Source organism: Martes martes, assembly GCF_963455335.1.
Source record: "Martes martes genome assembly, chromosome: 15".
Taxonomy (NCBI): domain Eukaryota; kingdom Metazoa; phylum Chordata; class Mammalia; order Carnivora; family Mustelidae; genus Martes; species Martes martes.
Window position 1 is genome coordinate 38150803 of NC_137903.1, and position 27429 is coordinate 38178231.

General features: G+C 42.8%; 1 protein-coding gene across 1 annotated transcript; it reads left to right on the forward strand.

The window, feature by feature from the left end:
* Positions 1-1430: 1430 nt before the first annotated feature.
* FBXO28 (F-box protein 28) lies at positions 1431-27429 on the forward strand. Its single transcript, XM_080823798.1, has 5 exons — positions 1431-1721; positions 11810-11919; positions 15363-15501; positions 23274-23469; positions 25227-27429. Exons 1-5 carry the CDS (start codon positions 1455-1457, stop codon positions 25619-25621), a joined length of 1107 nt encoding a protein of 368 aa, XP_080679924.1. The 5' UTR covers positions 1431-1454; the 3' UTR covers positions 25622-27429.

Below are 27429 nucleotides of genomic sequence, written 5' to 3' on the forward strand. Positions count from 1 at the left end.
CTTTTTAGCTATTTTTCCTAATCCAGGATCCAATTCAAGATCACCTACGAATATAGTTGTCTTACCCCCTTAGTCTCTTTTAATTTGACACAAATCTTTAGTCTTTGTTTTTCATGACAGTAATGTTTTTGACGAGCATGGAACAATTAATCAGATTTGCCTGCCTCAAATAAAGGTTATGCTTGCTTTTTTCTTTTTTTCAGGAGTACTATCTTGTGTCACGTTCTTTTCAGGATATCCTATCAGAAGGTACATGATGTTCATTCCTCTCAAAACGCCTGATACTAGTGTCAATGACTTGATCATGGCAGTTGTCCACCAAACTTCTCTACTGCAAACTTATTTACCTTTGTAATTAACATGTAATTTGTGGGGAGTTATTTTGAGACTACCTAAATTTTACGTTCCACGTGATACCTTTATTTTCTCCTTATAGCATTTTTTTATGACTCTTGCCTAAATCAACGTTTACATTGAGATACAATTTACGTGGTGTAACAACCACTTTAACATACTGGTTTAAGTGTACTCACAAGGTTGTGCACCCACGCTATCTAACCCCAAAGCATCTTCACCCCAGCAGGATGCCTCTCCCTCCACTCTGCAGGTGCCTCCGCCCCAACCACTCCTCCCGCCCTCCGCTTCACCACCCCAGGAGGACCCCAGCCCCAGAACAGGACACCACTCCCTCTTTCCACCCCGCAGCAGGACTCCTCTCCCTCCCCTCCATCCCCAGCGGGACTCCTCTCCTTGCCCCACCTCCCTCCCCCAGCAGGACCCGGGCCGCCCAGCAGGGCTCCCCTCCCTCCTCTCCATCCCCAGCAGGACCCCGGCCCCCCGGCAGGATGCCTCTCCCTCCTTCCGTCCCTCAGCAGGACCCCGGGGCCGCAGCAGGACGCCCCTCCCTCCCTCCAACCCCGGAGTCCGAAAACCGCCCCTCCGCCCTCCGCTCACTTGGCGGCTGGCAACGTTCCCAGACCAATGTTGTCCTCTGGGTCTGGCTTCTTTCTTTTAACATGAAGTTTTCAAGGTCCCTGCACGCGGTGGCTTTAGTCAGTACTTCACTCCTCGTCATTCGCCTAAAGGGACCATTACCTCATTCTCCACAAACGACGACGCGTCCACAACCGCGAGGCAACACTACTCTCCCCGCCCCGTGTCAGGAGGCGCGCCAAGAAAATCGCGCCGGTGGACTGCACTCTAACCGACAGGGCTCCCTCGCCCTCCGGTCCCTGCCGGCCTCGGGTCAGAGGGCCTCCAAAGGTCGCCTTCCCGGGAAAGACACCCCCGGTCTGCACCGCCACGGCAACCAACCACACCTCCAGCGGATCCCGCCGCGGGCCACCGCGCAGATTCCACCCCTCCGGGGCCCCGCCCCGCGGCCCGAGGCGGAAGTGACGTACCGGAAGCGCCCTAGTCCCCTTGCAGCGGGGGGAAGGAATCAAACCCCCAAGATGGCGGCGGCGTCGGAGGAGCGGATGGCTGAGGAAGGAGGCGGCGGCCACGGCGACGGCGGCCCCTCTTCGGCCATCGGCTCTACCCAGCGACTGCCCCCCCCGCCCCCGCCCCCGGCCCCGCAGCCGGGCTCCCAGGCGCCCCCAGCCCAGGCGCTGGCTCCCGACCAGCTGCCTCAAAACAACACGCTGGTGGCGCTGCCCATCGTAGCCATCGAGAACATCCTCAGCTTTATGTCCTACGACGAAATTAGCCAGCTCCGCCTGGTGAGGCCCCCGCGGGACCCCCGCCGCCCCCTCCGCCGGCCGAGGTCTGGGGAGGGGCGGTGAGGGGAGCGCGTCCCCCGGGGAGGGAGCCGCAGCCGGCTCCAGGACGCGGAGTCCCGGCGCCGGGCGGCGGGGTCATCCCCTCCTCCCCTTCCTGCCGCGGAGCTAGGGGGCTCGCTGCCCCGGCCCGGAAGCGGGGCGGCGGCGGGAGTTGGGCGTCCCAGCGCCGCCCGGCCTGAGCGCCGGCCCCGCGGCTCGGGTCGCCGCCTTTTGTGCACCGGCGTCCAGCCCCCGGCCGGGCCCAGCCAGGTTTGGTGGGTCCGCAGGAATCACGCACTGTGTCCCCCACCCCTCTTCCGTTTCCCCCCCAACCCCGACCCAGGTTTCCCGGTTGGAGAAGATGAAGTAGGGTCGGGGAGGCCTCCCCAAACCCGGTGGGGGCTCCGAGGGGCGTGAACGCCATTTGGTGGCCCCAGCTCCCCAGGTGACCAGTAAAGTAGAGCCCACCGAGAGCGCGTCCGGCTCGGCCTCGCCCCGACACTTCCCACCCTCGGGGAGCACCTCGCCCCTGGACAGGGTTGGTTTCTCTTGCAGTTCATTTTCTAACTAGTGACTTACGCCCACCCGCCAGCTTCAAATCACAGTAGTTCAGTGATTTATAGAAAGGAATTTACCTCTCTCCACAGCGTGGACTGAAGGTTTGATGAATGTCTTAGTTCAGTAAGATCTTTGGCTTCCTGTCGGGGAATTTATCTTTAAGTGGGAAGGAAATTGAAGGAGGTGGACATTTTGAAGGGACTCTGTGCCGACTCTGTGTAGGAGCTCAATCTGTGCTTGGGATTGTTTTTAAGAGGACAAAGACGTATTTCTGAATGTAGTGTGTACAGCATTTTCTCGTTCGTGTGCCACATTTTAGGTTTACACCTCCACTTTAAATTTGATTCTCATTGCGTTTTGGAAAGGAAATCATACTTTTTAAAGAAAGTTTATTAATTTTGATTCAAACTGATGACCAGGTTTTTCTTTTCTAGTCAGCCCAGCAGTTCTACCACGCCAGTCTGCAGAATGGAAGATTCTTCAGTAGAAAAATCATTTATCAAAATGGATTGTCCCTGGATTCCCCAAACATGTCATCCTAGAATTCCGTATAGAATCTTAAATAATCCTTCCGATTTTTATGAAGGGTGGTGTTTGCTCAAGATTCATGCTGTTTGTTCACAGTGTCTGGAAATTGGGCATAACATTTGATTGAATTGAGCCTCTCAGCCAGACAATGGCTTTGTAAAGCTTGGAATATTCACAGTTCTGTTTTGTAAGTGTTGGGGAACACTGGTTTTTTGTTCGTTTGTCAGTCGTTTACCTTTTTAAAAATTAAAAGCATTTTTTGGGGGGGGGGACCAGAAGCTAGAACATCCCACTGTTTATTAATGAATGACATCTCTTTCAAGTGAAATAGTTGCATTCTTAATTTTAAAGCAGTCATCTCTTCTAGCCTTTTAGGGTACAGATTTGTGGTTTCAAACAGATTTTTCATAAGGAGCCCCTTACCATCCCCTGTGCCACCCCCCCCCAAAAGATTCTGCAGTCAATTTTATGTCTCAGAGAGGGTCTTTCCCCTCAGGTTTGGTAATGAGGAACTATTTTCTTATCCTTTTATTTGCTTAAGGTTAATAGATAATTTGTAGATTAAGTGGATAATCTTTTGTGGGTGTTTGGAAATGTCTTTGGTTTCAGATTGATCGGTTTGGGGTCATAAGGTACAATTCAGGTAGCATTGTAAAAGAAAGATTTTTTTCTTGCCACTAGATGTCAGCATTAATTTAATTGTGGTCTCTTAATGACATTGTCAGGGTAGAAACAGTGCCTGGTTCGTGCTTTCCTTGTATCTAAAAGGCTATTTGCCAGAAAAAATCAAGGAACATTAGTACGTATGCTGCTATCTGGAGTACACATTACTCCAGCTCCTTTCATTTTAAGTATTTTTTTTTTTTTAGTGGGATTAGGCTGGATATGCTTGGAAGAGAGTGATATTAATTAAGAATAGAATTAGCTTCCATAAAGCTAAATGTCAGCAGCTCAGTGGTTGATGAACTAGTGTATGTATTGTTCGGATGTTTGGGTTTTTTTTTTTTTTCTCTCCAGTTTACTTGACTTATTATGATCTCAGTTGTAACTGTGGTTAGCACCTAAATTAGAAGACAGACACATAAGCCATGTACTCATTACTCTGTATTTTCTTTAAAAGATGTGCTCTTGGTTGAGATTGCTAAAATAACATTTTTCAGTTCTTTGTGCAGTTAGTTGATGATAGTCTTTGCTTCCTGTTGCCATGAATAATTGAAATTTGACTCTCCAGTTCTTTCCAAGGGATTATCCAAATGCCTTATTGAATAGGTTTGTTTGTTCATTTTTCCTGCCATTGATGCTCCAAAAATGTATCCAGAGCCTAGAAATCTTGATTACACAGCAATAGTGCTTTATATACTTAACTCTTCCAGTGTATTTAAAATTATTTGATGGAACACAGCTTTTGAAGTGACAAACTTGTACTTTGAGTTGTTTTTTCAGTAAATCAGACAAATTTGTGCTGATACAGCGTTAGACTGTCACCTGGGCCCTCTTGATGGGGTGAGAGTTTTTGAAACAAGTGGCAAAGGTTAAGAAGTGAGGTCCTACCCCCAGTTCAGTAGTGTATCTAAGCCAGGTTTGAGCGTTTGACTTTGATTTGTGAGCATAGTGTTCTCACTCACTGAAAAATGAATATGGAAGGCTTTTTAAAAGCTGTTTTAGAGAGATCCTATGAAATTTTTTCCTGTATGGTTTGAGCTCCTATAAATTTAATGGAATCCTATTAGTGGTTCAGGACGTAAATATGACTGAAGGTTAAATTCAGAAGTCTTGCTCATTATGGGGAATGAAATTTTCTGGTAGGTAACAAAATACATACATATTTTTATCCTGAGATACTTCTCTAGAGCACTGTAGCCAGTTAAATCTATTGCCCATTTATAGTTCCTTTTATATCTTTTGTTCAAACATGTTAGAAACTTTTAGAGAAGGTTGGTTGGTAGGAAAATGAGAAACCATTACTCTTTTTTTAATAGGCACACTGTCTTCCTTACATCTCTTGCTGTGTGCCAGTAGTTTTCTTTCTTTCTTTCTTTTTTTTTTTTTTTTACCTCGGGACATCTTTACACTCTTAAGTTACTGAAGACCCTAAGAGCTTACCTTAGAAAATTCTAGAAGACACAGGAAGAGACAGTATATTCTTCATTAGTTGCCAGAAAAATGTTGTCATGTGTTGTGTTGCCACTGGAAAAGTCCATTGTATATTATGGAGGAATGAGAGTAGAAATGGCAAATAACATCTTCATATTATGAAACTAGTTTGGCCCCACAGACTCTCAAAAGGATCTTGGGAATCCCAGGGGTCCCTAGACCACACTTTGAGAACCACAGCTCTTTGCTGCATTGTTATGGAAAATATAGTCTGCATTGATGATTTGTGGTTTTCCCCCCACCATCTCCTCATTGGGTTATTTTTACTAACAGGTACTTGAGTAGTTTGGAGAGTATAATATTTAGGAGACAGTTCATTTTTCCTACAGATTCTATCCAAAAATGAAGGGCTTCAACCAGTAACCCTGCCCAGAATATCAGGAGGACAGAATGGACACACCTTCCTTGAGCACACTTAGAAAGCACCAGGATAACAAATGCAAAGATAAGAAATACAGGACGGTTGAGGTTGAGGTTAATCAGGAGCATTTAATCAGAGAGGCTTCCTCAAGATAATGAGTTTTTATCCAGTTTATCTTTAGTAAAGGTGAGAGAACATTCCCAGCAGAAAAGAAATGAAGGATATGTAGTGAAGTGATTGGAGCAGGGTGACTGTGATTAGAGCCGTGAGGTGATTGCCTGAAGTGTCAGATGTCCTAGATTGGTGCTCAACTCCCCCCTTTCCACCTTTTTTTTTTAGTGCTCAGACTAGCCAGGTTTAAGAAACTTTTGAGGACCTACAGCTTTGACACCTTTTGCTGTGGGAAGCAAGTAAGGACGTTAGAAAACAACTTCCATGTCTTAACACCATCATCATCTCCTAACAAGCCAGATGCACTTGCATACCCTGGTCAGCAGAGCAGTGGGATGGCCTGTGCTCATGATGTTTGAGACTAGGAGCTAAAGATAGCCCCTAACCGAGGTTTCTCCCAACCACCTAGCATCTTGGACTTAAGCTTGCTGGAAACAGGCATCATCAAGCTGTTGTGTTTCCACACATGCTAGGCCTCTCACAGCTGGGGCTGCCCCTGCCTGCAGTCTCTCCTTGGTCTCCCTTTCTAGTGCCTATCTGTACCTGCAGAATACACCTGAATTGTCAGGGCCTCAGTAAAGCCTCTGTGACTCTTCCGTGAACCTCACGGGGTAGTACTTCTGAGTTCCCAGGCAACGTGGTTATACTTACGGATTCTACTGGAATTGTCTTTGGAGGGGCCGGTTCGGCACTGAATTTAGGCTCCTCATTCCCTTTTATCAGGAATCCCAATGACCTTCCATAGTCTATGATTCAATGTGAGTACTCAGCGATTGTTGAGTAAATGAAGTAGTTCTTAAAAACACTGCACTACCCCAAGTAAAGGATAGAAAATAAATGTCATTGTGAAATAAATGTGTTTTCTGTATACGGAAAATGCGCTGCTTCGTATTTACCTCAAACAGAGGAGAGTAGAATTTTTTTAAATTTAAGACCATTTTAAGAAGCTGGGGTCACTAGAAAAATTCTCTTAATGAGAATGAAAATTGATAAAGTGATAAAGTCCTGTGGAATTAGTAAGTAACCATTTGCATTAACGCGTCAGGCTGCATTGTTGTGTTTTGTTTTAATTTTTATTTACTTATTTGACAGAGAAAGAGATCACAAGTAGAGAGGCAGGCAGAGAGAGAGGGAGAAGCAGGCTCCCCACTGAGCAGAGAGCCCGATGCAGGGCTCCAGGGCTCAATCCCAGGACTTTGAATTCATGACCTGCCGAAGGCAGAGGTTTAACCCAGTGATCCACCCAGGCGCCCCGCATCAGGCTGCATTGTAAGCAACACTCCATTCCTGTATTAATGAGGAGAATGATGCTACAGATAATCAAAACCAGAATAATCAGAAAAGCGGTTCTACTTGGCGTCAGGCTGTATTGTAGAAATCCTGGAAACAGGCTTTTCTTCCTAATTGTTTTGCTCAGGCTAATATTAAAATAAATTTTTAGGGATACCTGGGTGGCTCAGTCAGTTAAGTGTCTGCTTTTGGGTCGGGTCCTGATCTCAGGGTCCTGGGATCAAGCATCAGGCTGTCTGCTAAGTGGCAAGTCTGCTTCTCCCTCTCCCTCTGTGATCTCTCTCACTCTGCCTCTCTCTCAAATAAATAATTAAAAACCTTTAAAAATAAAATAAATTGGGAACCTGGGTGGCTCAGTGGGTTAAAGCCTCTGCTTTCGGCTCGGGTCATGATCCCAGGGTCCTGGGATCGAGTCCCACATCGGGCTCTCTGCTCAGCAGGGAGCTTGCTTCCTCTGCTCTCTCTGCCTGCCTCTCTGCCTACTTGTGATCTCTGTCTGTCAAATAAATAAATAAAATCTTTAAAAAAAAAAAAATAAAAATAAAAATAAAAATAAAATAAATTTACATTTTCTTTCCAAATGAACATCTAGGGAGGATACCCAGATAATTTAAAATTTGTTTTATTTTTTTTTAATTTTTAAATTTAAATTCTATTGAGTTAACATATACTATATTATTAGTTTTCAGGAGTAGAATTTAGTGATTCGTCAGTTTGCATATAACACCCACTGCTCATTCCATAACATGCCCTCCTTAGGGGCGCCTGGGTGTCTCAGTGGGTTAAAGCCTCTGCTTTCGGCTCGGGTCATGATCTCAGGGTCCTGGGATTGAGCCCCGCATCGCATCGCATCGGGCTCTCTGCTCAGCGGGGAGCCTGCTTCTCTCTCTCTCTCTGCCTGCCTCTCTGTCTACTTGTGATCTCTGCAGACAGAAAAATGTCATTAATTATAGTTTAAAAAAAAAAGTGCCCTCCTTAATTCCATCACCCAGTTACCCCATCCCCCCCACATCCCCTCCAGCAACTCTTGGTTTGTTTCCTATAGTTCAGAGTCTTAAAATTTGTTGTAATTCTACCTACAGATAATTAATTCTGTGTCTCTCTGTATATGGTATTATATATTAGACAATTCATACCACATAGACAGAATTTTAAGTGATTTTATCACTCATCATTAACTTTTTGCCACATCTGCTCTGTTTCACTTATATGCTCATTCTTTCCCTCTCTAAATGTGTGTGTTGTATGCCCTTCACACAGATTATTTCATTAAACCATTTGAAAATAAAATGCAAATATAATGACATTTTATCCCTTGTGTAATCATGGTATTATCACTTCCCAGGGATTTAACATTACATTTTACATTCTGATTTCTCAGTTATCCCCAAAATGTCCTTATAGCTCTTTTTTTGGTGGGGGATAAGGCTTTTGAATCTAGTAACACTTTTGTCTCTTTACTCTAGAACATTCTCCCTATTTTTTTCATTCTTCGTGTAGTTGGCTTTTTGAAGAATCAGGGCAGATGGCTTATAAAATATTCTACAGTGCAGATTTGTCTCATTGTTTCCTCATAATTCTGATTTTTGAACTTTGAAAGAATTCTAGAAAGATAGAGACTAGTGCCATCTCTCTAAACTTTAGCAGTGTGGTGAGAACACCCCCTAATGTCCTTAAAATCTCATATTGCCTCAGGAAGTCCTACTTGAGACTCGTGCCAACATTTTCTGTAGCAGCAGAGTGTTGAGACTAATCAGCTGAGAATTGTTAGGATAATTGTTTCACTCTGTAGAGCTGCAGATCACTAAATTTAAAAAGATACTAATTAGAAGCCTGAATTCTTAATTTCGTTTTTGCCACTGCGTAGTTTGACTTTGTACACATTACATAATTTCTTAAGGCCTCCATGTTCTCACTGTAAAAAGAAAGGAAAGGTTCTGGTGTCTTAAGTTCTTTCCAGTTTGAGGGTTATTGGTAAGTGGCCTAATCTTTGATAATAGCTTCTGGATTAATTGGAGAAAAGCATCAAATATTCAATTCATTTGAGAACTGTAGAGCACTAAATAAGTACATGAAAAATCTGAATCCATTACAACATTTCCTGGATTCTCAGATACAGTTTCGTGTTAGGATTTTTGAAATCAGAATGCATCTTGATCAATTTGTATATATATTCTGGCAGTGCTTCCCCACCCCTTTCCAAAGAGCTTTTAATGAATTTGGTGACATCTTAAAGTCTGCAGCATCTTAAACAAAATCAAAGAAGTCCACCTTTTTATATTTCGTAGCCTGTGAGCCCTCTGAAAAAGAAATGCTGCCAATTATTCTAAGACCATTCCGATGTCAAATGTTAAAATGTCAAATGTTAAAATGATGTGCATCTTAGAATCAACTGAGATTTGACACTAAGATTAGGTTTCACAGGAAGATTACAGGTTTCACGAATTTATGGCATATGTGTCTTGCGTTGTTAAGTAGGACCATGGTGGCACAAGAAATCAAAAAAGATTCCTAGACAAAGTGAACAAAATTTTTCATTACTACTTATGTTAGAAAATGATGGAAGAGGATAAACATGGCAGTTTAACTCTTCAAATAATTAAAAAAAAACCACATCTCTTCTAACTAGAACAGCAGTAACGGAGGAGCCCAAACTGAATGTCTCTGCTGGAGACTGTAGTATTCTGTGAGCTCCCTGGTATGTTGATAAGTACCTATTTGTACTGATCTCTGAATGCCGTGATAATTTTTGACATAGTCATCATCTTGGTATATTAGACTCCAGAATTTTATTTTACTGTCTTGGGTAAATGACCAGATTGCTAGGATTTTTGTTGTATTTTAATAACTAGGAAAGTAAAATTTCTTCCCGTCAGTTTTGGGAAAACAGGAGGTCACAAAGACAGACAAATGAGAACAGCACCACAAAAGCTGAGGTCAAAAATATTTTAAGCATTAATCAATATTGTAAGAAAAGAGCAGCATTTACTTTGGTATTCTTTCTTTCCTGGATGTTCAGTAAGCAATGACCAACAGCACAAAAACAAAGATAAAGTAGATCATATATATATATACACATACATATATATATATGTGTGTGTATATATATGTATGTGTATATATATATATTTCACCTAAAGTCTCAGTACCAGTACTCGTGACAGTGTTTATTTAGGAGTGGGACAGTGGTTCTTAAAAGTTTAGTCTTGGGCTCCCAGAGTGGTCCCCAAGGCCCTTTCAGGGAGTCTGTAAGATCTGAAGTTTTTTCATTATAGTTTTAAGTTGTTATTTCTGCCTTTCACAAGTAGACAGTGGAGCTTTCCAGGAGCTCTGTGACATGTGATGATGTCAGCATACAGATAACTCATGAAATGTGTGCTTGTGTGCTTTCTAGAACTAAGGTAATACTTCAGTAGACTGGATACAGAAGCAGATAAGGCAGTTTATTTCTGTTCTATAAAACTACATATCAAAGAGATTTGCAAAAATGTAACTCTAAATACTTTTTTTCTGAAGAGTTATTTTTCCTTTAAAAGTTATTTATACTGGGGCACCTGGCTGGCTTAGGCAGAGGAGTGTGCAACTCTTGAGCTCAGGGTCATGGGTTCGAGCCCCGGGATGGGTGTGGAGATTACTAAAAAACATAAATAAACTTTAACAGGTATTTATGTTTATATGTATTGGTTTTATTAATGTTATTTTTAAAAAGATTTATTTATTTATTTGACAGAGATTACAAGTAGGCAGAGAGGCAGGCAGAGAGAGAGGAGGAAGCAGGCTCCCTGCTGAGCAGAGAGCCCGATGCGAGGCTCGATCCCAGGACCCCGAGATCATGACCTGAGCTGAAGGCAGAGGCTTTAACCCACTGAGCCACCCAGGCACCCCTTTTAATGTTATTTTTTAATGGACACTGACCATATGTTGACTGATGACAGTTGGTTTGGTTTAGTTAGAAATAGATCCCACCATATTCTAAAATATAACTAGGAATTACTCTTAGTTTCATTACTTAAAATTTGTGTTTTTATTTATTTTCAAATGGAAAAGAAGTGTTTTCCTTAATACCTTTCATTTAGCGTGCTCTGATTTTGGAACTACATAGTGTTTAATACTAGAGTATTACAGCTTTCGTTAGCTTCAATCCAGTTTGCCAGAATTTTTGTCTGTGTATTCTCAGAGAAAACCAACATTTCAATTTCAGCAAGTATTTGTCAAGCATGTGTGCCAGGTGCTATGAGAGAGAGAAGCATAGGACAGCCCCTGCCTAATCGCCTTGGCCTTGATCTAGATTTATTTCAATGTCTTGCACTTTAAATATCCATACCTATGGGGTGCCTGGGTGCAAATTGAAATTCAGGTGTTCGGATTTCCGATCCTGTGCTTTTACTGTATAAAAACATAGTTTTCCTTAAGGATTCAAAATAGTTGAGGTTCTGCTACATATGTTAAAATATTTGATATTATGGAAGACAGGACAGTATTTAGTAATTCTCTGTAGTTATTAACCCTGGCTTGTAGAAATAAGTAAGAATTCTCATTCTGGTTATAGCTCACATAAACTTTATGAGAGGTTGGGCTTAAGTTTGAATACACATTTTGAGCTACTGGGGAACTTTCTTTTTTCAAACCATTAAAAACTTTTTGAATATGTTGTTTTATTGATCTTCAGGACTACATTTTCTGACCATAGTAGTGGGGATACATTCAGAACATTCAACCAATACCTAAAATAAAAGTAAAGTTCCTTGTCTACACATAGTATTAATTTCTTAACATAATGCCATGAGAATTAGAAAGCAGGAGGGGTTCACCTCATATGTATACACCACACATATTACCATGTGTACTGATTTAGAGATTCAGACAGCAAACTGTGGAACAGTACTGGCACAGAGAAATTTCAGCTAACAGGAGTCTAAGTTAATTGTCTGTTATATATTTGGGTTTTATCTGTTAAAATTCTTCCTTTTCGTCTTTCTCCCCATAGGTTTGTAAAAGAATGGACTTGGTCTGCCAGAGAATGTTGAATCAGGGATTTCTAAAAGTGGAGAGATACCACAATCTATGTCAGAAACAAGTTAAAGCACAACTTCCAAGGTATGTTGTGCCTAGTACTGGCAATAATTTACAAGTGGGAATTTTCTTTCTGTTTCTTGGTTGGGGTTTTTTTGGATTTTCGTTTTTAAAGTAATGGCTATACCCCGCGTGGGGCACCCCTGTTGTTTTTGGGTTTGTTTTTTAATTTGGGCAAGTTTACAGATTAAATGGTTTCCAAGTTTTTATAGGGAAGGGTACCTAAGTCACAGTAAGTGATTTTGACTATGGTTTGCCCACTCTAACCATTTCTGTTGAACGTTATACTGGAGGTTCTAGCCAGGGAAGGTAGGCAAGAAAATGAAATAAAAGGCTTCCAGATTGGAAAGGAGGAAGTTGTTTTCTCTCTTCAGAGGTGACAAGATCTCCTGTATATGTGATCATATGCATAAGGAGTCCCGTAATAATTGTTAGAGCTCATAAAAACTCAGCAGGGATATAGGGTGCAAGATCAGTGCGTGAAAAGGAGTTGCGTGATTGTATGTATTAGCAACCGACGATCCAAAACCAAGTTAACTGCAGGATGCAGGGATGGGCAGGGTGGGTGAAGCGGAGTGGGATCTCCGCAGGCTTCCAGTGATGGAATGAAAAAGTCATGGGGATAAAAAGTACAACACAGGGAATATAGTCCGTGGCGGTATAATAGCATTGTCTGCTACCCTTGGGATGAGCATGGAATAAGTTAGAGAGATGCTGAAGCACTGTGTTGGACCCCTGAAACTAGTGTAGCACTGTGTGTCAACTAGACTCAGAAAAGGAGGGCAGGGGCCTGGCTGGCTCAGCCACAAGAACATGGGACTCTTGATCTCTGGGTTGTTGAGCATAGAGCTTACTTTAAAAAAAAAAAAAAAAAATTCCATTTACAGTACCATCAAGGAGACTAAGATACTTAGTAATGACTATAACAAAAGAAGACTGGTCTGCTGAAAACCACAAAACATTGGTAAAAGAAATGGAAAGAGACTTAAATGGTGTTGAATGGGAAGACTTTTTGTTCTGAAGGTGGCAGTTCTCCCCAAGTGGTTGTGTACATGCAGTGTAAGTCCTGTCAAAATCCTACCTGTGGTTTGTGTGGAAAATGACAGGCTCATCCTACAGTTCTATAGAAATACAGATGACTCAAAATAATCAAAACAGTCTTTAAAAAGATCAACAAAGGTGACAGAGTCCTGCGCCTTTCCAATATCAAAACTTACTGCAAAGCTGCCGTAATCAATTTTAGTATATGTGTTGCCGAAGCGAGCACCAAAGCTGCCGCAATCAAACCAGTGTGGTGCGGGCATAAAGACAGACGGGTGCACAGATGGAGTGGAACCAGGAAGATGCACAAGAAATCCTTACATATGTAGTGAGCTGATTTTCAAGTCAGATGCCAAGACAACTCAATGGGGAAAGAATAATGCGTTCCACAATGATGCTAGGACAGCTGGGTGTCTGTATGCAAAAGAATAGAGTTGGGCCCCTTCCTCATATGATCTACAAAAACTAACTCAAAGTAGACTATAGTCAAAGTGTGAATGTCAGGGCTCCACTGTAAACCCTCACATGGAAACAGTACTGACCGCCATGGACTTGGATTCGGGAGTGGTTTCTTTGCTGTGACACCAAAAGCACGAGTAACAAAAGAGTAGGCAGACTGGACTTCGTCAGAATTTAAACTTGTGCCGCAGAGGATGACATCAAGATGTTGAAGGGACGGCCCACACGACGGGAGAAAGTAGTTACAGCTCAGATACCCAGTGTGGGACCTCGATCCACATTGTATGCGGAACTCTTAGAGCTCAACAAAAAAGACACGGAACCCAGTTTAAAAGTGGGCAAAGGACTTGAAAAGACATTTCTCCAAAGAAGAGAAGCTGAAGGCTAATAAGCATATGCAGGGTGCTCAACATCAGAGGTCCCCAGCTGGTGGCACTGCGGATCAAAACACAGATAGCACACAACACCCACTAGGATGGCCAGAGTAAAGAAGACAAAAAAATCTTGGAAAGGATGTGACCAAATCAGAACCATCATAAATTACTGGTGGGATTGTAAAGTGGTTCCGCCACTTTAGAAAACACTTTATTCCTCGAAAGACTAAACACAGAATTACCAAATGACCCAGCGTATATTGTATATATGTAGAATGTATGTATTTCCATTTCCGTACGTATTTTCATTTCTTTTGCTATATACCTAGGAGTGTAGGTGGTCACAACAAAAACGTACATGAGTGTTCTGTGTCACATTATTCACATTATTCATAATAGCCAGAGAGTGGAAACAGCCCAGAAGTCATCACCTGATGATCAGGTCCTCAGAATGATGCCATGTCTGTATGACAGAACGTCAGCAGGCAGTGGAGAGGAATGGAGTCCTGGATACACGCTCCAACATGGATCAGCCCTGAGAGCTGTGCTACATGAACAAGGATGGACCCAAAATGCCACATATCCTACAACTCCAGTTACCTGCCATGTCCACAACAGAAGCACAAAGTACACCAGTGGTTGCCAAGGGCTAGGGAATGGGAGTGACTGGTAATAATTACGGGCTTTCATTTTGTGGTCATGAAACAATGAGAAATTAAACGGTGCACAACTCTGAATATACCAAAAATCATGAAGTTACACACCTCCAAAGTGAATTTTGTATGTGAAGTATTTTTCAGTAACACTTGAAAAGTGTAAGTGAGCTAGGGGCGCCTGTGTGGCTCAATCAGTAAAGCCACCAACTCTTGGTTTTGGCTCAGATCGTGATCTCAGGGTCGTGAGATCTAGTCACATGTTAGGCTCCCCGTTTAGCGCGGAGTCTGCTTAAAATTTCTCTCTGCCTCTACCCCCTTTCTCTGTCTTTCTTTCTCTCTCTAGAATAAACAAACAGTTTTTAAAAAAAATTTATATAGAAGTTTAAGTGAGCTGATTTTATGGGTAAAAACATATGTCCCTTGTCCACATGTCCCTGTGTAATTCTTCCATTTCTCTGATTTTTTTTTATTCCAGTGGCCATTAGGCTTGATACAACAAAACACAAAACAAAAAAAAAACAGATCCCCCCCCACCCTGATAATTTATCAGTGAGTACTAATCCTTGGCAGGGATTTCTGGACATAGCGATTCATTGATGATTTCGGTTAAATCATTACCCAACTGTAGGTATCAAATTCACAGGTAAATATTAGACTGTTAGAAATCCCAAGAAGGGAGTGCCTGGGTGACTCAGTGAGTTAAGCCTCTGCTTTCCGCTCAGAGTCCTGGGATCGAGCCCCACATCAGGCTCTCTACTCAGCGGGGAGCCTGTTTCCTCCTCTCTCTTTGCCTGCCTCTCTGCCTACTTGTGATCTCTGTCTGTCAAATAAATAAAATCTTTTAAAAAAGAAAAAAGAGGTCCCAGGAAGTCATTTTCACTGCTTACCATTTAGTTCACAGTATTTCTTTCATGCTTGCTTTGTTTTCTTATTCTAGGAGGGAGTCGGAAAGAAGAAACCACTCATTAGCTCGTCACGCAGACATCCTTGCTGCTGTGGAAACAAGGCTCTCACTGTTAAACATGACTTTCATGAAGTATGTGGATTCCAATCTCTGTTGCTTCATCCCAGGAAAGGTAAAATAGAACTGCTTTCCCAAAACAGCTGGAGTGCACTACTTAAAGTTATATTATTGTAAAGCGATTGTTTAAATGTCAGAATTGTACCCATCTCTCTGGAATGAGTTTCTGTGAATGGATTTGTTTAGTTTCTGTGCAATAACTAATAATAAGTCCATACCGTACATGACCATTATGTTTAAAAGTCTCATTGTGAAACACACAGTAGATGCTCTGCTGTTCTTTAGAAAAGCTTGTTAGGAATTCATCCTCAACTCCAGTTAACAAACTCTTTCCATAAATAGGAAGAGAAAACAGAGTTCCTGCTGAAAAACACATTTGTGGGCTTTAACTCTTTGTTTAAGATCGACAGCAAACAAGTCAGATACTGTCCCTGCCTTCAGGTTGTTCTAATTTGGGGGAGGTAGAGTAGGAGGGACAAGCTGGTTTTTGTTTTGTGTGAGAAGCGTTTCATGAAGACAATTTAAATACTTCCAGATTCAGCGAGAATAGATAGTTACTGGATAGCAGCACAGGAGTAGTGCTATTGAACCCAGAAGTCAGTCTGTCGTGGCGTATTTACCATCCCCAAGTTCACAACGTGCTACTCAAGATACTGCCTCAGTGCGTGTGGTATCTTGCTTCCTGAATGGAGAGTAAATTCAGATGAAGTCTATTCGTATCGTATGTGGAAGAGGCAGAGGTGGATTGAAAGGTCCTTTTGGTATTTAGTTGATGCTAGCAAAAGATTCCCTTATGGTCGGAACTAATCAGTTCCTAGAAAAACTGGAATGTTCTCTTTTGGTTATTTCCGTAGATACTTAAACGGCAATATTTTGTATTTCCTCCATTTTCAGTTTTCTGTGATGTTTATGGAGGGGGATCCTGTTTCTTATTTTATTGGAAATACTCTTCAGTATATCTCACTTTCCTCCTGTTAGCTACAAATTCTTCTGTGGAGTACTTAACTTTAAAAAGTGATTCTGATTCTTACTCCATATTGCATCCAGATCTCATGTACCGGCCTCATCTCTCAAGTGATCTGGGAAGTTCATGGAACTAGTGTAGGTTGTCCCCTGCTGCCTCGTGGTTTTTGTTGCATATCTGTTTGTTAGGAATGTCAATATTTGAGAAACATCTTAGAGTTTTCATAACCTCAGAAACACTTCAGCCAGTATTACAAACGAGAGTGGAGTAGTGTGTGCTCAGTCCACACGGGCCGCAGAGCTGAGATGCCTAGTACTTGACCTTTACAGAAGGGGCCAGTCTTTCTGGGTGATCAGGATCATGTGATTGGAATGCTGGTCTTGACTGTCTGAACAAATAAATCCAGTTGAGTCCTGCTTGTTTTTTGCAAGTTTCTGTTGACTCTTCACATTAATTTTAGGATCAAAATAACAAAACCATGGTGCCATGGAGAATATGTTAAGGTGTCAAGGCTCAGCAGGCCCCCCCGGGCATCAGCTCGGGCCATCTCCTCACTGCAGCCCTTCCCGGGCCCTCAGTGGCATAGCGGTCAGGAAGGAGTTTCATGCCCAGGCCCACCTTTAACCCAGACCCGTCCGTCTCCCTCTCCCTCGTCACTGCTCTCATCCTAGATGCGGGACACACTTCTGTCCTCAGAGCACATTCACGTGCATGGCCTCCTTTCCTTTCCACATGGCAGTGGAGGGTCTGTCCCTGTTCCCTTGGTAAGAACACCAGGGCTCAGCTGGTGGATGGGTTTGACAGAAGCTTCGCGCCAGCCTGCTGATTCTTTAATAGTAACTGTGTCTTCACAAAAATTCATCCAAAGTTTTCTCCTGTAAACCTGAAAAATACCCCCCCCCAAAAAACAAATTCATCTTGGAATTTGGATTCATCTTGAATAACTTTGTTTCTTAAAAGTGCCATCTTCATAGCTTGTATTTTGCCTAAAACAACAAACACTGTGTATCCTCAGAATATTACTTTTTTTCTTTTCTTTTTTTTTTTTTTGATTAAGTAATCTCTGAGCCCAACATGGGGCTCAGACTCATGACCCCAAGAGCAAGAGTTGTCTGCTTTACCTACCGACCAAGCCAGACAGGCACCACCCAGAATGTTACTTTTTAGTTTCATGTAGCTGGTACTTTTTAGCTTGCTTAGACAAAAACGAAACTGCCAACTTAACACACTTTGTAATTTGGGGTTGTTTTTTGATTTCTCCCCTTTTGTACTTTTCAGCCTAAAAGTGCTCACATTCTGTCTTCAGAACCAAAGGACGTGGCATTTAATCCTCACATGCCTAAATGAGTACATTCTATAAAATAATTCTCAGGGACACTTGGTGGCTCCCTTGGTTATGCATCTGCCTTCGGCTCAGGTCATGACCCCAGGGTCCTGGAATTGAACCTTGCATTCGGCTTCCTGCTGTGCGGGGAGTCTGCTTCACCCTCTCCCTCTGCCTGCTGCTCCCTCTCTCTCTGACAAATAAATAAGATCTTTAAAAAATAATAATTCTTTCTCAGTGTAACCTATAATCTTGATCTGGTACATGGTTTCTATATTAAGTTATTCTTGTGTTCCCCCAGATCCTGCTTCTGGATTTTACTTTTAAGTTCAGGAACTTTCGGGATGTCTGGGTGGCTCAATAGGTTAAGCCTCTGCCTTCAGCTCAGGTCATGGTCTTGGGGTGCTGGGATCGAGTCCTGCATCAGGCTCCCTGCTGGGTGGGAAGCCCCTGCATCAGGCTCCCTTCTCCCTCCGCCTGCTCCTCTCCCTGCTTGTGCTCTTTTTCTCTGACTCACTCTTTGACAAATGGGTAAATCTTTAAAACAAAACTTTTAAAAATTCAGGAATTTTCATACTTCATAAAAGAACTCATTTTTATGGTTTTGGTAGAATTCATGTCTATAGTAAATATTTCATTCACAGATTACTCTTTCACAAGCTACTTAAGTGAACCTGGGTAATATCAACATTATAGTTTAAATTAGAATGCCGATACATACAGAATTTTGGAATTTTAAACTAACACTTGGGCAAAAAGCATTTTTAAAGTTGTTCTCTGGGGTGCCTGGGTGGCTCAGTCGCTTAAGTGACCAACTCTTGATTTCAGCTCTGGTCATGATCTCAGGGTCATGGGATCGAGCCCCACTTCAGGCTCCATTCTCAGCCCAGAGCCTTCTTAAGATTCCCTCCGCCTCTCAAAATTAAATATTCTCTGAAAGAGCAATCAAATTTACTCTTAAAATCAAATGGTAGGTTAAAGATGGCAGATTAAATACATGTTTACCTCAAATTCCTCCTAAAGCTTGCTCTTACAGTAAAGGAGCTAGTTTTAAAAAGGAAAAAAAGACGGAGACCCACGAGAGTGAAGTCAGGAGAGCAGCAGTAACAAAATTCTGGAAGCTGGAAAGTACACGAGAAGTGGTAGCTGGTTTAGCAGAGCTGAGGAGGTTAAAGCCTAGACGGGCGGCGGGAGAGCTGGGAGGCAGAGTGGTCTGCACAGCTGGCCTCTAGAAAGCTCCAAGTGCGAATGGGACTAACAAGGGAGGGTAGGTCACGTCTCCGTATTTAAAAATGATTTAAACCTGCAGGTCCCCTCTCCAACTCCAAACAGCTAGGTCACTGCCCTCCTCCTGAGTGAAAAACCAGGTTTTACTCGCGGAAGGGGTTTAAAATGGGGTCTCTGGACAGGGAGACCGTACGGATCGCAAGGACATTAAGAGAGACTCAGACTGGTTGGTAGTTTACCACCGTCGATCATGGAACGGGATCAGGAAACTCCTTCTATAACAGGCCAGGTAGTAAGCATTTCTGGCTTTGCAGGCCACGTGGTCTCTCTCAGCTCTTCAGCTCCACGAAACAGCCATGGACAGCATGTAGGAAATACAGTGTGCCTGTATTCCAGTAAAACATTGGAACAGAAACAGCTGCAGGTCAGTAGGGCCCCAGCTGCCGACCCTGACCACTGTATTGGTATTTTTCAACTCTTCTGACAGAAGTCACACTTTGTACAAAAAATTCAGCGTCCGTGTTGGCATTTCACACATACTGAAGTACACAAGTGAACAGAGGCCAACTGACCGTTCTGGGAAATAGAATAGTGAAGAAAAACAGGGGTAAGACCCTGTTAATTAAGGCCTTACCAGTGGCTCTGATAACACTTCTGTGCTCACTGAAACCCAGTGGTTCCCAAAAGTCAGGATTTTCAGTGTGAATGATTATGCAAGGTCACAAGGCTGGATTTCCCTGAACAAACTGAAAATCCGAGAATTGGGTTTTGTTAGTTGGTTTTTCATGTTTGGGCCAGGGAGGTGGCGGGAGGAACAGCGGTGTGGCATTTTGCAGTCTCTTTTTTTTTCTGGTAACTTCTTGTCTTGATGCAATTTCACATTTGCACAGAAATTGCAAGAATAGTAGTACAAGGATCTCCCATATGTCTTTTATCCAGATCCCGCATTATTCATCTTCTGTCCCGTTTGCTTTTATTCTCTATGTTTTATTTCTTCTGAACCATTTCAAGATAGCGGAGATACCATGACCCTTTATTCTTAAATATTCCGATGTAGTTCCTGAGATAAGGGCATTCTCGAACTGAGCCGCAGGGCAGTTACCAAATCAGGAAATGCGAGTTTGCTATGATGGCCTCTCTCACTGACAGCCCACATCACATTTCACCACTGATAGTGATACTCATCCTAGAGGCTTTTTTCTCAGTCCACAACCCAGTCTGCAGTCATGCTAGACTCTGTAACCTCCTTAATGTGGGACAGTTCCTGGGCTTCCTTTGCTTTTGAAGAACATGGGTCCCTTATTTTGAGAAATATTCTTTGAGTTTATCAAATATTTCCAGAATGTTATATTTTTACCTCTTTTAAAATTGATTTTAATATGAAGACATTCTTAGAATCAGTACTATTTGGGCCCATTTCTTCTTTTTACTGTGCTGGCCCCAAAATAAATATATACAGTCCCTGAACCTTTAAAATGAAAGAAGAAAAATCATTCTGTTCTTGCGTTGACTTTTGCAGCCACCCCCCTTCCCAGTGTCCCCACCCCCTCTTGTCATCAGCTCCCCTGCTCCCCTCTTCCCCTCCCTGCTTTCTTGGCACCGCTCCCCTCCCCTCCTCTCCACCCCTCTCTTCTCCTCTACCCCCCATCCCACCTGCCCTCTGGGTTAAGCACAGGGATTCTGGTGAGCTGTGTTTTGGGGGGGGTTTTAAAGTGATTGATTGATTTGACAGAAAGAGAGAGACACACACACACACACACACACACACACACAGCAAGAGAGGGAACACAAGCGGGGGAGTGGAAGAGGGAGAAGCAACCTTCCTTCCGAGCAGGCTGAGCAGTAAACCTGATACGGGGCTTGATCCCAGGACCCTGAGATCATGACCTGAGCCGAAGGCAGATGCTTAACAACTGAGCCACCCAGGCACCCCATGTGTGCTGGGTTCTTAAATGTGAGCAGAGCACAGAGAATCATTAGAGATAGAGTCAAACACATGCCATATAGAAATAATCAGAAATTTTTTTAAGTGCACTTAAATTTTTTAAATATAGAAAAAGCATTTAATTAAATAAAAGGGGTAGAAGGGAAAATTAAGAAAATTTCAAGTAGAACAAAAAGATGGAATGTGAGAAAAAATTAGGACATCAAAGTTCTGTTTTCTAATAGGAACTTTGCTCAACATTAGATTACACAAGATAGAAATTCTCTTAATAGTCCACATACTTGGGCGCCTGGGTGGCTCAGTGGGTTAAAGCCGCTGCCTTCGGCTCAGGTCATGATCCCAGCGTCCTGGGATCGAGCCCCGCATCCGGCTCTCTGCTCAGCAGGGAGCCTGCTTCCTCCCTTCTCTCTCTGCCTGCCTCTCTGCCTACTTGTGATCTGTCAAATAAATAAATAAAATCTTAAAAAAAAAATAGTCCACATACTTCAGTCATGTTTGTAATATGTCATTTATTACAGTGCCGGTTTTTTGGGTTTTTTTAAGATTTTATTTATTTATTTGACAGAGATCACAAGTAGGCAGAGAGGCAGAGAAAGAGGGGGAAGCAGGCTCCCCACTGAGCAGAGAGCCCAATGCGGGGCTCGATCCCAGGACCCTGAGACCATGACCTGAGCCTAAGCTTAAGGCAGAGGCTTAACCCACTGAGCCACCCAGGCACCCCAGTGGTGCCAGTTTTTTTTTTGTTGTTGTTGTTTTTTTTTTTAAAGATTTTATTTATTTATTTGACAGAGAGATCACAAGTAGGGAGAGAAGCAGGCAGAGAGAGGAGAAAGCAGGCTTCCCGCTGAGCAGAGAGCCCGATGCGGGGCTCGATCCCAGGACCCTGGGATCATGACCTGAGCCGAAGGCAGAGGCTTCAACCCACTGAGCCCCCCGGGCGCCCCCCAGTGGTGCCAGTTTTAACATGAGCTTCGAGCATTAGAGAAGCATCATATTTGGTCGGTACCGTACTTTGTAAAATATTATCATCTCAGGTTCAGGAGGGGTTCAGCATGCAGCATATTTGAAAGCTATAAAAACTTTGAGTGACCAGGGGCTCCCAGCTGGCTCAGTCAGTGGAGTGTGCAATCCCTGGGTCCTGGGTTTGAGGCCCATGTTGGGTATAGACATTATTAAAAAGAATAAATAAACCTTTAAAAAAAATTTAAAAGATTGAAGGAATGATCTACTGAGAAGTAGAAAAATCACAAACTGTTAGAAATACTTTAAGTGACCAGCCTAAGGCCTGGGATCTCTCTAGTAGACCTCCAGACTCATCATGCCCTTACATTCTTGCTGCTAAAGTAATTTTCAAGAAGTAATTAAAACCACTTGGAGGGTGAAATAATTTTGAAAATTGGGTCGATACCATGTTTTCCTAACATGTGACATTGTGGCCACCAGTCCCTCTGAATGGTAGAAGCTGTGCGGGTCATCTCCTTCATCTTGTCCTTCGCACATAACTTTGGGACAGAATTAAGAAAATGGTTTTAATTTTATTGAAAACATGGATTATCCCACTTGACTAATGTAATCTCTCTGTAACATGTTACCTTTCCTAATGGAAGACTTGAGCAAATGGAGAGAGACCTTGCTTTCACACTATTACCTCAAAGACCAAAAACAGTAAAGATAAGGTACAAGTCAATTTACAGGAGCACTGTGTATCAGTTGTAGGGATTAGAGCTGAGGCAGGTTCAGCTACCATTCCAGCAAGAGGATTACGAACCAGGATGGTCAGAACTTTCTCTCCCCCACGTACGTTACACCTTTGTTTCCCATTGCAGTTACCCGTAAAGTGAAAAGGGGACTCTCACTACCCTTTGCTGATAGTGGGAGAGGGGAATCCGAGGAGACCTCATCCCAGTCCACAGCAGGTCTGAAGAGAAATGAAAACTCCGAGGACAGAGCGCCTGGTTCCAGAGCAGGAAGTCTGGCTGGGTTCCTGGGGCTTTGAGAAACCCTCAGGCTGGAGTGAAGTGGATTTGGGTCAATTCCTCTAGTGCTCTCTGCAGACAGGATTCAGCGTCATAGTTCAGTCCTCTGGTTTCTCTAGCGGCTTGTATGTCCCTTTTCCTACCACTTATTTCCGTGTCTGTTGCCCTCTGGTTTCCTTTGGAGCAAGAGCTGTATTTTATTCATCCTGATTCCTTAGGATGCTGAGGCACCTGATGCAGAAAATCTTAATAAATGTGCATATGAAACACATGAAGGCTTATGGCAAGCCCAAAGCCGTGCAGTACAGATGGCATCATCCCCTCTCTCCCTGTCGAGCCATTTTCTCTTAAAGACAAAATTGAAAGTGCTAATGAGACCTTCTTATTGTAGGTGATTGATGAGATTTATCGAGTGTTGAGATACGTCAATTCCACCAGAGCCCCTCAGCGAGCTCATGAAGTACTTCAAGAGCTAAGGGACATCTCCTCCATGGCGATGGAGTACTTTGATGAGAAGATCGTGCCCATTCTGAAGAGGAAGTTACCAGGATCAGACGTGTCTGGAAGGCTCATGGGCTCTCCTCCAGGTAGCTCGTGTGGATATGTTCAGTGTAAAGGAACATTCATATACAGTTCCCTAACTTGCTTCCCTGCACCCACACTTAGTCATATCTTGTGACCTTCCTGTGTCTGCAAATAGTGTCCACAACATGATTTTTAATGACATCATTCGTGTAACCGATCCATTGCTGTTGAGCACGTTTGTCTGTAGTTTTGCAGTATTTAAACTACACTTTGAAGAACAGTCTCGTGGCTGCATCTTTGTACATATCCGTGACTATTGATATACAATAACTTAGAATTTTGGATAAAAAGCTATGTATATGTTTGGGGGGGTTTGTGGGTTGTCTTTTGTTGTTGTTGTTTTGTTTTGATGTTTCTGACTAGTTAACATCCATGGTGCTAAAACAGAATGAAATATACCAGATAAAACCCCAAAATTCTTCATGGATTATTCACTTAATTATTTCATCCCCTAGAGTGGCCACTGCTTGAAAAGACAGGCCACATAAGGCTGCTTTGCGCCCTGCCACTGCTTCTTTAGCAGCTCTTTTGTAGAAGTAGATCCAACCCGAGAGATTTGTGCCCTTATCTACTGAAAGACAAAATTGTTCAGAATATCGTCAACTCTCACAAATAGTTTAAATCAGGAAAACCTTTTTTAGTAAGACGTCACGTTCTGTTCAGATGAGTTATCTCCCTGGAGTGCTCAGTGGGGTGACCGAGTGGCTGGCTGTAATTGAATCATAAGGCCTGCGGCATCTCAGCGTTAATCAGTCATTTATTGAGTACCTGTTATGCGCACAGCACTGTACTGTGTCCTGTGGAGACTAAAAGGAAGTGTAATACTTGGTGTCTGCTCTCAAGGATCTTACTATGTCAAAAGGTAAGACATATCCAGACTCAAAATTAAATTATCACTGGTAAGAGAAACATTTTAAAGAAGGGTCCGTTGAAATGCCAAATGAGTAGCAGAGACAGGATCTTAAGGAAGCTAGAACCATTGTTGACTGAGAGTTCACAAGAGGTAGGAATTGATCTAAGCCTTGCTGTGTTTGTGGAAGTTAGATAAAGGGAAGCAGAGAGAGAAGGAACAATGCATCCGTCCAGGAAGATATTGTTTATATGTATGTCGTGGCGGGTTTAGGGTAGGAATGGATCCATCCAGTCCTTTTAGAAAACCTTTAAGAGATAACATTTTTTTAAAGGGAGGTTATTTATGATAGTGGTTTTTATGCCGATGTTACCTTTGTAGTATTCCTAAAACAGAAGGATTCCAAAGCCATCTTCCTACATCACATCGGAAATTCTTCATGATCATCATGTGGGATGAAACCCACTCTTCGGTGGTATTCCTGTTTGGCTAACGTGGAAGGTCTTGCATAGAACTAAGTGCAGAGAGAACTTCAAAACATGATAGGCCTGTACTTCTAACTCAGATGTTCAAATTTGCTCGTGTGAGAGAAGATAGAAAATAGTCCTATTCTAATTTTACTGTTTGTGTTTTCTTAGTAGGTCTTAAAAATATTTTCTACTATGTTAGTACCAGTTTATGCCGTTAAATGCCCTTGTCCATTTCCCAGCAATCCATACTTTGCCACGTGAACCCATCCATCAGAATTCAAATTCATTTACTGTTAAGACGGGTATAGATTGCCAAGAGGAAATGATCAGAAGTGATACTATAAGGCTGTTCCATTTCAAAAGAAGTTTAATGAAGTATTACCAGTAGTGGGAGACATTTTAAGTGATTAATTGGCCATTTAAAACCATTTCTCCGCAGTTCCGGGACCTTCTGCAGCCCTCACAACCATGCAGCTCTTCTCCAAGCAAAACCCTTCAAGACAAGAGGTTACCAAACTCCAGCAGCAGGTTAAGACAAACGGTGCCGGCGTGACTGTTCTCAGGCGTGAAATTTCCGAGCTTCGCACCAAAGTGCAGGAACAGCAGAAGCAGCTTCAGGACCAGGACCAGAAGCTGCTAGAGCAGACCCAGATCATAGGCGAACAGAACGCACGCTTGGCGGAGCTGGAGCGCAAACTGCGGGAGGTCATGGAGAGCGCGGTGGGGAACTCCTCAGGGGCTGGGCAGAACGAGGAGTCCCCTCGGAAACGGAAGAAGGCACCAGAAGCCATAGACTCCCTTAGGAAATCGAAGCGTCTTCGGAATAGAAAGTAAAGTTGCCGGGGTGGGGGGCTTTCAAGCTCCAAAGGAAGACGCAGTTGAGCAGCCGAAGCAGTGACGCCCATCAGGACGCCCCGGAGGCTTCTGGGCTTTCAGACAGAACACAACTTCAACTTGAACTCTTACGGTTGGGACAGTCTTCTCCCGCTTCTCCTGGTTGAACTGATGCACAGAGTCTTTTTACTTTGCAATAGATTTGTACTAACCAGACCTGTCCTATCATGTTTTGAGGAGTTAACTTTTTTCTGTGCAGATAACGTTTAAAAGTAAGTTTATTTGTTCCTGCATATATGCACATTACAGAAGGATCTGAAACAAACCAGTCTGGACAGACTAGAAGTTAAGTTGAATACAGAAAGTGTCCTGTTTCACTTGAAAGAAAAGACCTACTTTTTAAATGGACAGTATCTTGTTTTAAAAAAAAAAAAAAAAGTTGACTTTTTGTTATAAGTGACCTTTGTCTGGAATGTCTGAAAAGTAGTAAATGCTTTTTGGTATCGAAGTAATGGGTAACTAAAACAGACTTCCATAGTGTTGACTGTAAGAGGGGCCTCTACAGGATTGACTATATATTTTTATAAACTACTGGCAAGGGACTTATCCAGTTGTTCTACACATGTTTTCAGTTCTCTTCTGGGGCCACGCCCTGCATTTGCATGGGTGCATGCACGCATCGCCTAGTCAGCTCACGTAAAAAGCTCTTGGCACTGGCATTGACCTTGAACTTCTCTACTTCTCCACCTTCTAGAGCAGCGTTAGCTTATTTGAGCGCCTAACACCTTCCACTGCCACAGCATCTTGCCTCCAGGGAGGAATTAGTCCATTTGTCCTCCAGTTTTAGGGGAACGAGGGAACATTAAAGCCCATTGCTTTCTCTGTTCTCTGTAGGGTTCAGGTACAGTGGCCAAGGCAAGAACCCCAAACTCCAGGCTCTGTCAGTGTCGGACCTCTGGGGACTGGTCGTGGCCCTTCCTCACCACCGTGTGTTCATGGATCAGTGTGTGATCACCACGAGTGTGAGCAGGGGACCCAACTTGTAGTGCAGTTTTACCACTGAAAGAAAACTCACTGGAGAAAATACAACTATGAAAAAGCATTTCGATCATTTCATTTCTGGAGGATGACCTGAGGGAAGCTTTTAAATACTAATTTCAAGCTTTCCTTTTCCTACAACTTTAAACAAAAGCTTTAATTTCGTTTGCACTCCTGTTCTGAGCGTGTAACTGGAAAAGCATGTCTTGCACTGTTCACCCTTCTAAGCGGTCACTTTAACAGCCTCCAAATTTTGTACAGTGGTTACTTTCCCCAGTTGTATATTTTTGAGACCTTCAGCTATTACTGTCCTCGTTTTATTTTATGTACTAAATTATGTAGTTATTATTTGACTGATAAGTTCTTTTATCAACTCGTAACAGCTGTTGCCGTGGGCTTCAGTTATTTAAAATAGGTTTAGGTGTAATATAGAAAATTACCCTTGTCCAGGTGGGAGTTGGACACCTGCAAAAAACCTAAGGTTTGGTAAGTACCTTAGTTGAATAAAAGCACAAGGTTACCACCCTTTCTGCCCGTCCACCATGACACGGTTATGCATCCTTTAATCTCACCAAACGAAGCTTTTTCTTACCCATTTTTAATATTGTCCTTCCATAATACTGTCCTTAGATTTTGATCAATTTTCTGTCTGACTTGGAAACTCCATTTACAATGTAGTATGTTTTCAATGAAGAAAAAAAAAAAAAACATCTAACATCCAAGTGTTTTCATGGTTTGTTGGGAAGGTAATTTTAAAATAAACAATTTCC

Excerpts from the sequence above, each read along its gene's own strand:
- FBXO28 (XM_080823798.1), top strand. The coding sequence starts at position 1,455 with ATGGCGGCGGCGTCGGAGGAGCGGATGGCTGAGGAAGGAGGCGGCGGC. Across the intron at positions 1,722-11,809 it reads AAATTAGCCAGCTCCGCCTG|GTTTGTAAAAGAATGGACTT; the intron begins GTGAGGCCCCCG and ends TTCTCCCCATAG. Across the intron at positions 15,502-23,273 it reads GTTGCTTCATCCCAGGAAAG|GTGATTGATGAGATTTATCG; the intron begins GTAAAATAGAAC and ends TTCTTATTGTAG.